The sequence below is a fragment of the Nelusetta ayraudi genome, unplaced genomic scaffold (assembly GCF_046127955.1).
Source record: "Nelusetta ayraudi isolate G7.1 ecotype Tasmania unplaced genomic scaffold, CSIRO-AGI_Nayr_v1 ptg000076l, whole genome shotgun sequence".
In the NCBI taxonomy this organism is placed as follows: Eukaryota; Metazoa; Chordata; class Actinopteri; order Tetraodontiformes; family Monacanthidae; genus Nelusetta; species Nelusetta ayraudi.
This window is the reverse complement of record NW_027466126.1, coordinates 491,390-508,193: the sequence shown is the minus strand read 5'-3', so window position 1 is coordinate 508,193 and position 16,804 is coordinate 491,390. Positions and strand designations below refer to the sequence as shown.

At 47.7% G+C, this 16,804-nt stretch overlaps 1 protein-coding gene across 2 annotated transcripts in view; it reads left to right on the top strand.

Moving 5' to 3' along the window:
- The window catches only part of arhgap24 (Rho GTPase activating protein 24), a 47,708-nt gene that overhangs the window by 7,722 nt on the left and 23,182 nt on the right, over positions 1-16,804 (top strand). The window contains exons 2-3 of one of the 2 annotated variants that reach the window (XM_076043822.1): positions 224-439; positions 9,440-9,527. In XM_076043822.1, the coding sequence (XP_075899937.1) occupies positions 239-439; positions 9,440-9,527 (289 nt within the window). In that variant the 5' untranslated portion in view covers positions 224-238. Of the gene's footprint in view, positions 1-223; positions 440-498; positions 629-9,439; positions 9,528-16,804 lie in introns of those variants that run through there. The other variant, XM_076043827.1, reaches the window with a different exon arrangement.

Sequence of the window (16,804 nt, the reverse complement as noted above, 5' to 3'; positions counted from 1 at the left end):
ATAAAACTCTTGTGTGCCGGCCTGCTGTAATCAATCCACTCTGCATATCTTAGACCACACAGTCCTGGTGGGTTAATTTGTTTGCCGAACGTCGAAATGTTTTACCAGGCATAATCACTCAGGAATTCTGGACTGCCGCACAACAAACTTTAACCTCAACCTGTCACCAAACATTCTAAGCCTTTATTTTTTTGTCCTTCTCCCCCCCACCCCTCGTTTGCAGAATAGAGCGGCTGCGATGGACGAGCAGTGCGTGTCCCACGGGAGCCCCCAGCGAGGCAGGGACACGCAGAGCCAGCGGCAGGCACGGCCGGGCCCCATCAGGTGCGGGTGGCTCAGGAAGCAGGGAGGCTTCGTCAAGACCTGGCACAGCCGCTGGTTCGTCCTGCGGGGGGAGCAGCTCTACTACTACAAAGACGAGGAGGAGACCAAAGCCCTGGTGAGGACGCTGACACACTTAAGCTAGACGCTTAAAGGAAGTTCCCATAAAGTTCCCACAACGACCGGACTCGTTGCACAACCAGCGTCAGCCAGTGTCACTGGTATTGGGAAATGAGATCCTCAAAAGATGCAACCAAGAATTGGCAGCTAATGAGCAAAGAAATAGAGAACAAATAGCGGCGTTTAGGTGGGCTCCTCTTTTGAAAGCTGCTTTATTTTATTTTCAAAAGAGTATATCCATTTCTCTTTAAACGAACAAAAAAACCTTGAGATTTTGCTCGGGCAAATGAAAAGCTAATGAACATTCAGAATCTGTAGCTGCAAAATCATTGCACGCTGACCTATCAGGATAAAATAAGTATCTGAACTTTTTCTTTCCCAAGTTTGGAGGTCGTGCAGCGCTTGCGTGTTCCTTTTTTGAGGGGCTGGGGGTTAAAAAAAAAAAAAAAGGTCCTGCTGGTATTAAAAATGCATGAGCAAATAGGAGGATGTTTGCGGATGTTGCCCATCACACGGAAACTAATCAGCACTGTTTGGCCTTGGGTCTGGGGCTTATCCCAACGAGGCCGGCGCGGCGATCTGACCTGAGAGGAGGAGACAATGAGTCCGTCTCCAGCGGCGACTGTAGCCAGGCAGCGGCGCTCCGCTGCGTACGCGCACACAAAAGAGACGCGGGAGCAGGCAGGACCTTTAAGATCGATCGTGAGAGGCGATATGTGGTCTGCGTTTTCACTAAGTTTTACCACGACGGTGCAGCCGTTTGATGGTGTTGGAATCCCTTGTTGCTGGTTTCATCTGTTTGCGATTTTGCGGTGAGGATGCAGCGTCAAACATGTCAAAGCAACCCTGTGTTTTTATCCTGCTGTAAAAGATCTTCTGCGTTCAAGATCTTTTTTTTGGCCCACACTTTATTGACTTTTCGATTGAGTAAAATGGAATCAATGCTGTTGAAACAGCTCCCCTAACTGGCCTGGGGTAGAACTGCATGGCTTTTTTTTTTTTTTTTTTTTTTTTTTTTTTAACCCTGATCAGGTGCATCGTTAGTTTTTTTTAAAAAAGAGGAGGAGTTGTTTTGTTGTTTTTACATTACGTCTAGAAAATAATTCACGGATCAATTTACTTTTGTTAAGAGTCCCTACTCAGTTCTAAAGTTGATATTTAACCCTTCAGTCCAGAGGTTAACCGGAGAGTTTGATTCCACTGCGATCTTCTCGTCCGTTTATTTTGTTTCCCTGGCCGGTTTGCCTCTCTGTCCGCCAGATGTTTCACAGCAACAGCCTCTGTTCTCACCAAAAAATACACAAAGAGCCGAGACTTTCCCCTCGAACGTTTCCACCCAAACAATATCGTCTTTTTCCAGAGGAAACTCAAAACACCAGAGGTGAAAAAAAATCATCCTCGACTTTCTTTACTACCTTTGTCTTGATCCTTTCCCAGTGAGTTGAGCTCAGCCAGAGCAGAGCCCCATCAGCAGGGGATTCAGACCTGATGGTAGACCAGGTATCCTGGGAAGATTCTCGGTTTCTCCCAATTTGAGCTTCTTCTCTACTGTTCCTCCCTTCCTCAAAGTAGAAACTTCCTTGGGATAGTTTCATGTCGGACTTATTCAACAATGCAGGGGAGGCAAGAAACCATTCATTTCCCGTACTAATATTCTCTGCATCCATATTTACTCAGGTTGAAATATCCCTGGCCGCTAATCTGAAACAAGGCCAACAACAATCTCAGGGAGAGAGAAAAAAGCTAAATTGACTTGTTGCAGGGGAGTAAAGTAGGTCAGGAACAGAGCTGCGCTTTCAGAGTCCTCAAATCTGTGTGACCTCCACAGAGGAGCGACTAGGAATAGCAGCAGAACAACAACCCCAAATGACACGCTAGGCCAAGGAATAGAAGACGACTGATGGTATTTTTTGCAACGTCCTGAAAGAAGGAACACAAGTAGCCCAAAAGAGGAGGTTGAAGTTTTTGTTTTTAAATACAGCAACACAAAAGGGATCGCACAAAGTTACATCCCCTCAGACACTGCGGTGTTTAATCATCCGGAGCCTCCAACCTCACAAGGCGGAGCTGTGCGTCCATATTTAGAGCAGCTATTAATTCATTCTCTGACACCGACCGACGTCTCCATTTGTTACCTGTCACGTTAGGGCCTCCTCGGGCGGCAGCGGAGACATCTGCCCCCCCAGCTTCGCGCCATGGCAACGCCACATACCCCGCAAAAACAGGCTGCATCATTCTTTTTTCATTTCTTTTTTTTCATTTCCATCGCCTTTTAAAGGGCTTTCCTTTTTTTTTTTTTTCATTTTTCTCTTAATTTTATGAGTATTTTCCGAGCAACCTTTCGCCTTTATGCCGACTCCTCGCCGCAACCTTTAAACAAAGCCAATAAAACTTCTGTTGCCTCCAAATAAACATTTCTGCAACTTTGTGGCCTTGGAAACAGTCGGTAAGCACAACATTTACATAGACAGGAGATATGGGAAAAAAAATAATGACAACAATTTGCAGTGGGGCGGAGGACATGGGGTGGGGCAAGCACCTGCCTGGAGGGTGTGGTCGCTAACCTGGGGGAGGTATCAATGGAGTGCCGGTACCTGTTGTGACATTACAGAGATTCAGAACATGACTTAAAAGATGGACTTTTCTCATTTTTGGAAAGTTCAATGATCTGAGTGGCTTCGAGATCATTATTTTGCCTTTTCTAGGCTAAATAATGGCGTTTATTGCTGCTCTGATCTTTATATAGATTATTTAGCCACTGACATCATTGGCTAAATTCAGTGAAATGCTGCATGCTAGTCCACATGTGTCGCTTCAACGTGGCCAACTCTTGCGTTGAAGCCACTCGTAGCGCCGCGCTACCGTCTGGAGCGCCGATTCACAGTCGACAACAGCAGCCTGAGCCGTCAGTGCCCCGCGGAGTCAGGCAAAAACCTCCGGGAGCAACGTTCGGAATCCGAAGAATGGGAGTCGGATGGGGGTGAAGGGTCGGCGGAAAGCACGCAAAGGGGGGTTCTGGGCACGTGTGGGCCCGAGCGTCACGGCGGGCAGCTGCTTGTCCGTACTCGTCCACGGAGATGCGTACAAACGCACGCACGCACGCACGCACGCACAGGCATGCATGCATGCATGCATGCATGCATGTCCTCGCTGGCGAGGCCTCATCCAGACGCACACACGCTCACGCTCAGATTTCAATCTGGCCGCAAACAAAGGCGCCGTTCATTCTGCGGGTAAAATGGCACGATTATTTGTCATCGGAGCTGCTTAGCATCGTCTCCGTGTATCAGCCGGGGGGGCACCGGAGGGTGGATGAACGAGGGGGGGGGCTCTGAATACGTAGGACTAATTTGACTTCATTATGACGCGTTAGGAAATGGTGGGCATATTTTGGATTTGATTCTGACGTTTCAGGCCACAGCGAGCTGCTCAAAGCAAAGTTATTAGCATTCACAGCACAGCAGCAGCAGCAGCAGCAGCAGCAGCAGCAGCAGCAGCAAGTCGGCCGAGTCCAAACTAGACCCGCTCACGATCTTAAGAGGGAGTAGCCGGATCCAGTGAGAGAACTGCATCAAATCAATAATGCAACGGCGAAACACCACTGTGGAAATCCTCTGTCGAGTTTGACCTTGGCATTTAAAGGGAGTAAATACAGTCCCGCCGCAGCTCCGGAATTATCCATACAAGACATTGTCACGGCTTCTTTAATGAAACATTAACACGCTGCCATCTGTCTGTGACACTCGGTCACATCCGCACATGATCTGACTCACAGATCAGGGGCCTTACGTGCACCCGTTGTACAAACTCCGCCCTTGGCGTGCGTCAGTAAACATTAGCGACGTCTTTTTTTGCGCCCCCCCCTCCCCGCCGCCTCCTGAGTTACAGATTAAAACTGATTTCCAGTGGACTCTGCTTACCCCCTGCTGGGTCTTGGCAAGGCTTACAAGGAACACTAGGGATCAATCGGCACCAACACACATTACATTTCTAAAACCATTCAAATCTTTATTACAAATTCCGGTTTACCGGTATTTAGGGGTCCAACACTGTCTATTTGCTCTGCTGTGGAGGGAGAGTTTGAGGCCCCCAGAGTCCCTCCCAGCTCGTGCCAAAGCTGCAAACTGTCGTGAAACGCGGTCACCTGCGTCTAGCAAGACAGTGCACCTGCACACAGCACAGCACAATCATCCAAGCGTAGCCGGTGGAGAGTCAGGGAGGGTTTTTTTTTTTAGGAAAACAGAACCTGGAGTAACTTGTTTCAGGTCCAGTACAAGAGGACTAAGTTTTTTTTTATTGCCTGTGAAGGCTTCAGTGACCTTCATCCCCAGTTTCAACAGGTTGATTCCTGGAGGAGTCAATTTGCGTGATTAATCAGTGCCAGACTCCACCAGGAGTGGACTGAGCTTAAAAAAAAAAATAAATAAATAAATAAAATTGAAATTTGAAATAAAAAAAAAACAACAACTTACATTTACCAGGTAATATGAGGTAAAATAACTGAATCTTAATACAAAAATAAAAACCCATTTCCTTCATTCATAATGTGAATTTAAGAACTTCTGAGACATTAAATTTCCTTCAGTCAAGCTGCGCTGTGGAGCGACAGAGGCAACGTGTCAGACAAAAATGTGAATCATCAGTATCAGTTGGTGGCAGATAATCCACTCCACTGTGTCCTCTAAGAAGCCCCTGAGGGAGTGGAGGGGGACTGAAAACTGAGTCAGACATCGGAGACGCACAAAAGTACACTTGAGCACTCGGGCGGCTTCCAAATGTTCCTTCGCATAAGTTCTCGGAGCGACGCCTCGCGTCTGAAGCAGTCTGCGGCTGTTATTTCACGATTCAGCCATTCTGTCCTGTGAATCCAGGATTTATTTTACATTCTGAGTTTGCTGCTGTTTTTTTTTTTTTTCCTGGACGGCTACCAGCGGAGCAGGTGCACCTCGTGAACAGGGCCAGCTCACACATTGTCCTTGTTCGGCGGTTGCTGCCGCAGCTGCTTTCAAAGGTGAACCGAGCTCAGCTGAACGAGCTGCAAACTAATTTGACTCCGGCGGCGGCGGCGGTGGCAGTGGCGGCGGGGCGAAGGTTTATAAGCAGGGAAAATGTGCCCCGGCTGCTCTGCGGCGGGTGATTTGTATACTTTGCAAGCCAAAGCAGCGCCGCCTCCTGCAGGTGCGCCGCCGCTTCTAGAGGCACTTCAGCTGAATAAGCTGGATATAAATACGCCGCGTGTCCCATGATGCCGCGCGGCAGTTTTCATCAACTTGGATCCACGCGCTCCCGGGATGCCACCGTGGCGATTCGTTTGAACACAGCAAACTCCGATTACGTCGGCCGTAAGTACAGGGACATCTTGGGAGCAGCACTGCACCCGGTGTTTAAATGTACAGGATGAAACTGCATGTTATGGCTCATTGGGCACGAGCACTTCGACACAATCAATATGGCGCAACACAGATGTAGTGCCATGTTCTGTGAATGAGCGCAGCCCCGAAAGTCTGCACGTGTGTGTGTGTGTCTGAGGTGGGAAGTCATTATCAAAGCGTCACATTCAGGCCATAAAGTTCTCATACTTCCACAGAAAGGCAGTCCGGCAGAGCCTGAGATGTTTTTTTTTTTCTTTTTGAAGCATTACACTCGGATTAGCTTGGATGAGGATAAAAGGTCTCTGTCAGGCGGCGCGGCCGACAGGTATTACCGCAAGAAAAGCAACACGACGCCGCGGGTCCTCGTCCTTTTGTGCTGAAGAGGGCGACGCGGTCCCTGACACTGTGACTCATTGTGTTTGTGTCAAAGACGGAAGCTGGAGGGCGTCCTCGTCGGCCGTCTGCCTCCCCCGCTTTCGTATCCTGATCCAGTTGCAAGCTGCACTATTGTTGGCCGGAAGGTTTGAAATCAACACCAGAGATTTTGCCACTTTGTCGGCATTAAATAGAACATACGCCGAGATATAAAGCTGTCATTGCTTCCATAAGTCATATTGGCCCTTTATTCACTCTCTATACAATACATAATAAGCTGTTTTGTTCTGTGAATTTTCAAACTTCTTTATCTCAGATGTCCACGTTTTTTTTCTGACCATTATGCATTTGAGTGGCACATTAATATTCCAGCACCTGCTGCAGTTGAGGGTATACAAAGTTCTTTGCAGCAGATTCAACCATCGGACCCAGGAAGCAATAGTTTCATAATTGGAACTGATGAACTCATTGGGCCGATCAGAGAAGAACATCTGAGCCTAACTCACAGTCACATCCCCCCCTTTTATGTTGTAAGCAAACAGGTTAGAAGTCAGTGTAAAGAATAAGCACACAGAGAGGCTAAACTCTGGCCAACATCCTCAGAGGAGGGAAAAAAAAAAAATCTTAACCAGGTCTCTGGGACCCCTGCTGAGTTTGACTTCCTGTGTCTGAGAGGTCACTGAAGCTGGAAAACAGTAATTATTGGATGAAAGGCCCAGCGATCACCCAGCCAGGGTTTAATGAGCTCCTGAACGACCTGTTACACCAATAACTTCCGCTTAAGTGACTTCAGGCCGAGCGTTTATCTGCTCGCTGCCTGAAGTGAAGCCACAGATCAACTTGTGCTCGCTCATATTCTTCAGTCACCCCCGTTTTTTGTTTTTTTTTTTCTTAGCAAATTAAACTCATCGTGCAAACTCTGAACGCAGCTTGGCCACATGCGGCGCAGATCCATTAGACATCTTGAGGAAAAAATAGTCCTGGGATTTTTTTTTTTTCACTTTAAGGCAAAACATCTGGCGAAACATCAGAGGGGGAAAAAGGTGAAGCAGTTTAAAAGTTCAACAGAGTTGAACAGCGGGTCAAACGCACGGGGCAATAAAAAAAAAAACCCTTAAAAACCAGACTGAAGACTTTGCAATGCTCAGCAAAGTCCAAAGGAGCACAATTTTTACTTTCTGTCACTCACAGAAACACTTGAATGTTTATGCTGACAAACGGTTTCATCGCCTGAAAATAACTTTGTGCTGAGCCAACGCAGCACTGACACTGGCTCTGTTTGCAAGCACGCTCCTCTTGTGTTGCGTGAGCCTCGTGAGCGGCGGCTCGCTTCCAGAACAGCCGTTAATTTGTGTTTGCGTCATTACGCTGCTTCTACCCCCCCCCAAAAAAAATGACCTCAACTGAGTTAATGACAATAATAAACTGCTGACAACGTCCCCCAGAAATAGGTCTGAGGGTTTTCCCATACCGCTAGCTTTGGTTGGGTTGGGTTGGACCGGGCCGCCGTCGACGTGACTGCAGTGTAAATACTCCTCTGTCTGCTTGGGGTTTTTTTCCCTGCAGCAAACAGCAAACAACAACCCGGGAGGGAGTTTGCCCGCGTGCACCCTGCGGTTCGAGGCTCAGACGCAGACGTCTTGTGGTTTTGTTTTTTTTCACTGAGGAGGGAGCGCGCTAGCATATCATAGGTCTTCTTCTCCTAAGAAAAACGTGCTCTCACATCATTTAGGTCTTTAGTGGGGAAACGAGGAGGCGTGACAGTGGCAGGCCTCCCTCAAGGACGCGTGTAAATCCTCGGAGATGCTCAAGTTGTCGAGCCACATCAAACGGGCTTTTTCAATTCCTCGTCCGTTCCTCGCGGGGCCACAGGTGAGGTTCCCAACTTCCTGCTTGTCACAGCTACGACTCATTAGAGAGCTCGCTCTCTCTCTCTCTCTCTCTCTCTCTCTCTCTCTCTCTCTCGCTCTGTCTCTCTCTCTCTCGCTCTCTCTGCAGGAGGGAAACCGTCTCCCCTGGTCCTTCCAGTGTGCGCGTGAGTCGTTAATGCCGTTACTGTCGCCCTGGCACATCTTGCGTTAGCGTTAGCAGCGAGCCAACGGCACGCTAAAGTTCGTCAGATGCGGCTCCGTGGTGCTGATGTCCGTCTGGTTGATAAAGTCACGTTTCAGAAGATAAGAGACGAGCCTGAAGCTGGTCAGGTTGCAACTAGACAAAAAAAAGCAATTGTTGAGCAGAAGTGAGCGTGCAAGGTGTTGCACCAAAATGTGATGCCTAATCTCCTTTACAAGCAACAATCTCAAACCAAACTGAGCTCAAAGGTCGATGACGAGTGTTACGAGCTGATTCTAACAACAGTTGCAACTTGCTTTTGAAATATCTGATCGGTCCACTTTAAATCATCTTCCACGTTTTTTTTTTTTCTTCATAAGTACCTCCCGTTCTAAAACTTTTGCTTTGTACTCTTTCAGTTTGTGCAATAAAACCTGAAACGGATTTGCAGAACATTTAATCTGATTTCAGATTATCTGCTGGCGTCCTTTTAACTTTAAATGTATCTTCCGCAGTATTGCATTAAAGAAAAATGCTTACGGAAAGCATGAGTCACAGTTTTCTATTTTATCACTGTGGTTTTTTTCTGTTTTCTAAATTTTCTCAGAAATTGATACCGCGCCCTCCCATGTAAACCTCGACGGTGGGATTTTGCACTATGCTGCCGCTGCTGCTATTTACAGCGGTGGCGAATCCTCTCTGGCCTTTGGTGTCACATGGATGATGCATGATTCTGGACGGAGCTGAGACACAGAGACGGTGATCTGCTCTAATGCTGCCACTTTGCCACACTTGATAAGCGTGCAGCTCCATCATCCCGGCCCTTCCCCCCCGGGCCGGAGCGTCACCTTCACGGCGGGCAGAGATGCTGACGCATATGATAATGCAAAAATGTGACGTTTCCTCGCAATCATACAAGAGACTTTGTGTTCCACTGAGCTCAGCAGTGGTATTTTAAGCCAGAAAGTGGTTGTGTATTGGTTGTAAATGTGCGTATCCATGAATAATAAATGTGGAAATGGCTTTGAACGGATGTGCATGAAACAAAATACCTAAATAAATGTGACTTTTTTTTTCAGTGATTTTTTTTATCAGCTGCACCATTCACACCTGACTATATATATTGGCAAACTGATTATTTCTTGCATTATCTCCACTACAGTCAGAGAAATGTTGTTCTCTCTCCTTGTTTGTCACAGGGAACCATTCACTTACCGGGAAACAAAGTTTTGGATCATCCAACCAGCGTGGAAGATGGCGGCAAATTTCTATTTGAGATTATTCCAGGTAGGAAAAGATGAAGACTCGTTTTCGTCTCTGCAAGAAGCCAAACACATTAATGTTGACTGGAGAAAAGAAACACACACAAGCTCTGTTGACATACACATTACCAGATCAAGTTTAATCGGCTTCAATGAGCTTAATCTGCTTAATGTCCACTCACGTGATTCTTTTTTTTTTAATTTCTTTATTTAATTTGGCATCACAAAAAAAAATGATTGACAAGAAAAAAAAATATGACAAAACAGTTGAAACCAGCTGTGATGTCAGCATAAAATCTCAAAACCCAGAGTGGATCCATTCTGACTCTATCATGGCTTGAAAAGTTTGCGACTTTATCCCACACAGACGTGCATTTCCTATTGCATTTCATGCCAGCAGATCCCCTTACAGTTTACACACTGGTCCCTTTAAAGTCCTTTTCTATTTCTGCCAGCCCATTGTTTAAACCGTGTGTCGCCGTGTGTAAACTCAAAGACGTGCACGGGCGCCGTGATCCCTCATCGTACGAGCCGGGGTCTTTTCCCAGGCGGAGCAATGCCGGGAATGTGAGTCCGCTGGAAAAGATCCTGAAAGCACACGCACGCACGCACGTACGCACGCACGCCGGGGGAATGGAGACAGCTGGTAAAAGCCAGTGTGAGTGCACAGGGGCTGCGCTTAGCTGATCCCTCCGCAGTCGGTGTGTAAACCCGCAGAAACCCCACACAGGATGTGCGGCAGCAGCAGCAGCAGCAGCAGCAGCAGCGGCCGAGCCGGCTACTTGTCTTCTGTTTATTCCTTCCTTCTCCCTGGTGTGCAACCCCGGCAGTTGATCTTGGTGGAAACCACTTTTCAAGACATTTTTCTCACACGGTTTTTGGGCGGCAAGGGTGGCGGGGGGGGGGATCCCATCGGACCAACTGCGACACGTCCTCACCTTCAACAGTGAGAGAGAGAGAGAAAATGGAAAGAAGTCTAATTAAAAGCCGCGTAGAGCAGGATTGAAGCAGCCGTCTGAGGCCGTTGGCCAAAAGTGAGAGATGAAACGTGCAGGTGCGCACGGGGACGCACTTTGGTTTTGCGGAAGCCAGTGACCTCGATGTTTATTATAGTTGCCGCGTTGACGGGGATTAACTGTTCCCCAGTAGCGCAGCTTCACAGACCTGCAGCCGTGCCTGCTGTGTCTGTGACTGTGATCACCGCATTGCGATACGTAGTTCTCATCATGCACATATGCACAAACACGCTTGTGTAGTACAGTTAAAACAACCTACGTGAGATGTGCACAAAATAGCCGCAACACAGCGGCTGGCTGCGCTCAAGATAGACCCTGAAACTGGTCTGGGTTGTCTAAATATAAACCACGTGCAACAAGAAGTAGAAGAAGAAAACAATTGCGCAGGCAAGAGAGAAGTTTCAAGTTAAGCCTTGAATGTTCCATTTTCTATGATGTCCAACTGAAAAGACGAAAAAAGACCTCCAAAATATGTGAGCTTTTAAAAATGGATGTAAATGGATGCAAAAATAATTATTTTGTGAAGTCGCAAAGTGCTCTTTTGCAGGAGGCTGCAAACAGAGGGCTAAATATACTGTTGGGCAGGGTTGGTTTCCCATCAGTTTTTTTTTTTGTTTTCACACACACACACACACACACACACACACACCCCCTCCCAATTGATGCCGGGTTCTCAGGCCGCATCGTGACTTTTCAGCAGCAAGTGACAATGATCTCAAAATGAGTCACACATCTTTGAGCCATTTTGCAAGCTTTCAGGTTCTCGCTTCCCCTTTTCCGACACAGTGCTGTTGTGCGATCTGGTGTAGAAAGCAGAGAATTGTTGCAGAGACAGGGAACAATGGCAGATTTCTATTCCCTTTGTAGAAGAGTTGAACGGAAAAGATCCTGAATGACTGGTCGAGAAAAAGAAAATAGAAGACGCATAGGGGGATTTAAATTCCTCCAACTCCTTCTAACCTGTATTAGTTTTCCTGTGGCTCAGGCTTTGGTCTGTTGTCTCTTGTATTTACGGCCGGTTTCAACCTGCCTTTTGTTTCAGTGCGTAAAGACTTTAATGCCCCAATAACCACAACGCCGCCTTTCAACTCGGACGTCAAAGCCGATGTTGACATTTTGTGCAGCGCCGGTGTTCACACTTACACAACCGCTTTGACGGACGGACGGAGCGAATGCCGTGCAGCTGCAGTGTTAGCGGCAGGCACAAAGGGATATGAATTATGATAAGGTGCACATACATGACGCGTGGCTCGTGAAAAAAAAAAAAGACACAAGAAAAGTGTCAGTGTTGCATTTGATGAAGAAATCCTTCATTTTTAACGCTCGGACGTCTTTCTCCGATTCTCGAGATCAACACACACGATTTCTGTGTTTTACACGCGTCACTTCGCGCTCGACTCCGCCGGCAGGCTACAACGCCCGCATTATCTCCTCGGAGCTATCAAAGGCTGAGCTTGTTGTGGCTGCGCCTCATACCATGAAAGTACTCATGCAGACCAAAACATCAGAATACGACTCCCCTGCACCAGGTTTTTCCCCTCCTCCTCCTCCTCCTCTTCCTCCTCCTCCTCCTTCTTCTTCGTCTTCTTCTCCTCATTTTTTCACCGTTACCGCTACGTCGCACTTTTTTCCAACCCGTTTCTGCTGTAGCGTCCGCTTCGCCCCTTTTGCCGCTCGGGGGGGGAAAAAAACAAAAACAAACAAAAACAAAACAAGCCCGTCTTGTTGACGAGGCGGCCGCAGACGAGCAGTCGACACGCGACATGGAACGGAAAGCCCTCACGCGTTTCTTCCACTGGTCTAAATGAGGCTCGGCTGTGCGAACGCAACACGTAAACAGCGGCAGAGGAGACGTTGGGGAAAAGGTCAGCTGTACAGAGATGTCCGTTGTCTCGCTAAAAGGCCGGCGGTGATGTGCTTCTGACACATGCCGGCCCTGCAGTGGTTGCCAGGGATTCAAGAGGAAACATTCAAGTGGCTTTTTTTTTTTGTAAGCGACTGTGGAAAGTTTTTCGCATCGGAGGGAAGGTGGATAGCTGAGGTCTGGAATCTCAATCACTTCTTCCCTCGTCTACTTTCCCCCTCTGCACTTCTGCACTCTCCACCTGCTGCGCGAGCTTTCCCGCTAGCTCGCTTTCCGTTATCTATTTGAGCGCGTGCATCGACATCCGGATGCCGAGTGTTTGCAAAGCCAGCTCCGCAAAGAGTCGCAGGAACGGACGCAGCACACGGGCTGACAGTATTCCAGTAGGAGACACCTGGTAGGGACCTGTGCAGGTTCAAAGATGAGCTTTTTGAGGCTGTGAAGCAGCGGCGACGATGTTGTTGTCGACCGTCACACAGACTAGTCACGACACGAGCGTGCTGCGGGCCCTGAGCACAGCAGGAATGACAACAGCGAGCGAGTCAGAAACTCTCCTTTTCTTGCTCCCGCGACCAATCGGCTTCTTATTGACTGTGGCGAAACCAACCGGGAGGCGACTGCTGCAAACTTGAGGTCGGCGGCTTTACTGGGAATGTGCGATGATGTCGTTAGAGAAGAATGACTGCAGTTTGCCAACAGAGCCTTGAGGTCCAGCTGCAAATTTTTTTTGAAAGTGACTGGGAAGGTGGTGGAACGTTTGTCACCATCACCGTCCCAGTTGTTGTTTTTTTTTTAAATGGGGCCTTGCATTCTCAAACTTTTTCTACAGGCTCTTTACGAGATATGTTGGGAAAATAAATCCGCCGTACTTAGAAAAGTTCCATCCGGCGTCCCGGCTTATTAGCCGTCCACTTTTACGACGGTGTGTGAAGGACACATTTCGCACGCTCCGGGATTACATTAGACCGTTTTCGGCGTAGCCGCATTCGAACACGGCTCCGATTTATCCCTTTTATACCTTGAAGGAATCAACTCCTCGTGAGCATCTCTGGCGAGCAGGCAGCCCTGGATTCCTCTCAGGCCACAGATCTGGAAGACACATCAGTGCATCTCGGCGCTCGGGATTAGTTTGGTCCTTCCATCTGATATCCTGCTAAAAATGTCAGGTACGGGCTGAACAGGACACGCCGGGAGGTGGCGGCTCAATGAGCAGCAGCCGCCTCACACAACGTGACCCGGCTTCTTCCTCTTCCCTTTTTTTCCCCACCCACAACCTATCTGTGGCTAAATGTCACTTCCTGCAGTCCAACTGTGCCTAATCATCCTGGTCTCCTAAAGCAAGAGTCAACACAAGAAGCGCCTGCTGTAAACCTGACGGGTGGGCAAACAGATTGCGTCTTCTTTTTCGTCTTTTTCTATTTCTCCGTCTTCTTCTTCTATGCAACTTTCACGGAAACAAGCTTGAGTCCAAATGTGGGTTGGCTCCATCTTCAGAGGAAGCCAGGTTAGCAAACTGCCGAATGGTGGAAACAGATTTTTCCCCTGTTTCCATTGCAAAGCGACAACTTCCCTCCTGTTCACTGGTGGACACGTGAGCAGGTGGACACGTAGCCACACAACGCTGTGAAGCAGAGCAAAGTCTGAGTCGGAGAGCTCCTGCTGCACACTGACATTGCGTTCGGCAAAATAAAAGCACGTGTAGAGGTTTCTTCACGGTGACTGAGAGTTCGTCGTGCTGCAGCGAGGCAGAGAGAGACCCGTGTGCCCTTAATAAGGCTTATGGTGCCCTCACGTGGTTGCAGAGGTTATTGCAGTTTTAATTTCCTCTCCCTTGCTCAGTGCTACTAATTTGTCACAAAGAAAGCTGCAAAATGCTTGGTGTAGTTCAAAAATCAAAAATAGATTTTTTTTTAGTCTCAATATCAATGGATAAAGAACTCCACTCCAGGGACCCCTGTTGCGATTTTAAAAACAAGCTAAACTAGATCCTTTTCCTCTGATGATGATTTTTATCACTGCTCTGTACCATTTTTTAACCAGCGGGAGTCTTTTTTCGCAGGCCGCAGCCTCGATTGATGTTTTTTCATCCGTTTGCTCCCTCTGCGACCTCTGCAGTGACTTATGCACCCATATGTTACAGAGGCGACCCCGTGTCCCACCCCCACCCCCCTGAGACTGACTTATGATAATCATGGTGTAAATTCGGGGGGGGGGGGGGGGGGGTGAGCTGAGGGCGGTGAGAGAGGGGAGGAAGAGTAAATCAGACTGCAGGCCGTTAATGAGAAAACCGAACGCACGTTGCAGATGTCGGCTCAGTCCTGGAATGTGACTGACTCACTTCCAACCCTAACCCGGACCTGCGAGAATTCTTATTAAAGGGCCGCGACTGAGTGACATATTGGAGCGCGAGGACAGACGTGTAATTACCAGAACACAAGAGGCCGCACTGTTCATTAAGAGATTGACTTTAAGAGTACATGAAGCTGATGGATCGATGAAGAACATTCAGTTAGAAAAAAAAAAACCCAAAAGAGCAGCTTACTGTTCGTTCAATATCGGCCAAGCTACATTTAATTAAAAACCACAGCAAAAAGCTAGCTTGAAAAAAAACGTACATGCTACAACTAGCTTACTGCTATTGTTGGATAATGCATTAATAATACAATTCATGTTAATCTGACAGAATCATCCCACGGACGTCTGTTGCTACTGTTTATTTTACTGGTTTGAGCAGATGGATAGATGGATGGATGGATGAATGGATGGATGGATGGATGGATGAATGGATGGATAGATGGATGGATGGATTCATGGCACCCCCGCAGCTTGGTAAGCATGATAAACCCAGAAACAGAAAATGACCATGGCGTTCAAAGCGGGCAGGGAGGAGACGAAGCTCCGGCAACAAGGCGGCGTTTTGCATATTAAAGCGCCGCCCGTCTTCACTTGTGCATCTGTGGGGAAGATATCAGCGGCACTTCCTGTCTGGCCACAGCCGGCTGTATCATGTTTGAAAAGGTCAGAAAGCAAAACATCTCCTCCGCTATCTTTCACTCTCAGTGTGTGTGTGTGTGTGTGTGTGTGTGTGTGTGCTTTAAAGGGGTCTACATTTAATCACATCCCTAAACTCCCAGCAGCGCGCTCTTTGTGAAGTCAACGCTCGCTCTGTCTGTGACATGGACTCGCAAGGCCTCCTGGAGGAGCGGCGGTCTGGAGATTGTCTGCCGCTGGCATTTCCTCCACGAGATTTACATCCCGGCTTGTTGTTTCTCTCAACATCTAAGTGAGAGGACGACTGGAGGAAGATTAAAGCCCGAAATATTAAGTGAACCCCCCTCCCACCCCCCCGCCGCCTCCCTCCCTCCCTCCCTCCCTCTCCAAAAGAGAAATATGTTTCAGAGCTTGTTCCATGTTTCAAGCAAAAAGCCAATATAATAGCTGAGGAGTTTTTCTGACGCAACATTGAAATTGAAAAACAGGAACCCGCCGCCTTTAATTAACAACAGTTCCTGCAGGGAGGATGTCGCCGTTTCAGACGGCGAAATTTTTATTTGCCGCTCGGCTGCTTGACAAAAACTCAGAAACCCGTCAGGAGCTTCAAGCGGGGAAATTAGACATCACAGTAAACAAACACGACTGCGTCGGCAGTCTGACGTGAGGCCCTTTTATTTTTTTTATTTTTTTTTTCTATTTTTCCAGGGCGGCAAAGACATTTTGAAGTTATTCCTGCTCAGTAAGATCAGAGGCAGCTCAAACCCCCTGGCCATGAATCGTTGTGACAAGCTGCTGGAAGGAACACTCAGGCCGAATGTCAAACGCATTTTTCTTTCTCAATCTCTGACAGGTTGTTGGAAACTTTTTCATTCGGCGTCTTAATGTGTACAAGGGGGGGGGGACACACCCTCCCCTCAGTAAGTTTTTCCAAGGTAACTTGCAAGGAGGCACCGTGCCAGCCTGGGTCTCCCATCCCAGAGCTGCAGCGACGAGACCTTCAGTCATTGTGCAAAAACGATGTGTTCTGCTGGAACAGAGCAGGAGCTTCTGGGAGGAGGAGAACTCCCGTCCGTGTGGGATTCACACAGGCTGCTTATTAGGACGGGCCTGGAGACTGCTGCGCTCAGTTTGTAGAAAATAATGACCTTTTATGGTTCTCAAGTAGTGTTTTATACGCTGGTCGGCTATTATCTTTAGCTTTGCATGGATTTAACACAAAAGGACCGTCACATCCAGCTGAAAGCAGTGATACCTTTTGTACGATGCAATGTAAATGTGTTTTTTTTTGTAGTAAAGTAGTTATAAATACGTCATTTCTCAAACATATGCACATTACATATTTTTCATAGCAATTAATTCAGTCTCGTAAAACTTTTCGTAAAAAAAAAAAAAAAAAAACCCCCGCACATTTCAAAGCCAGAAAAAAAA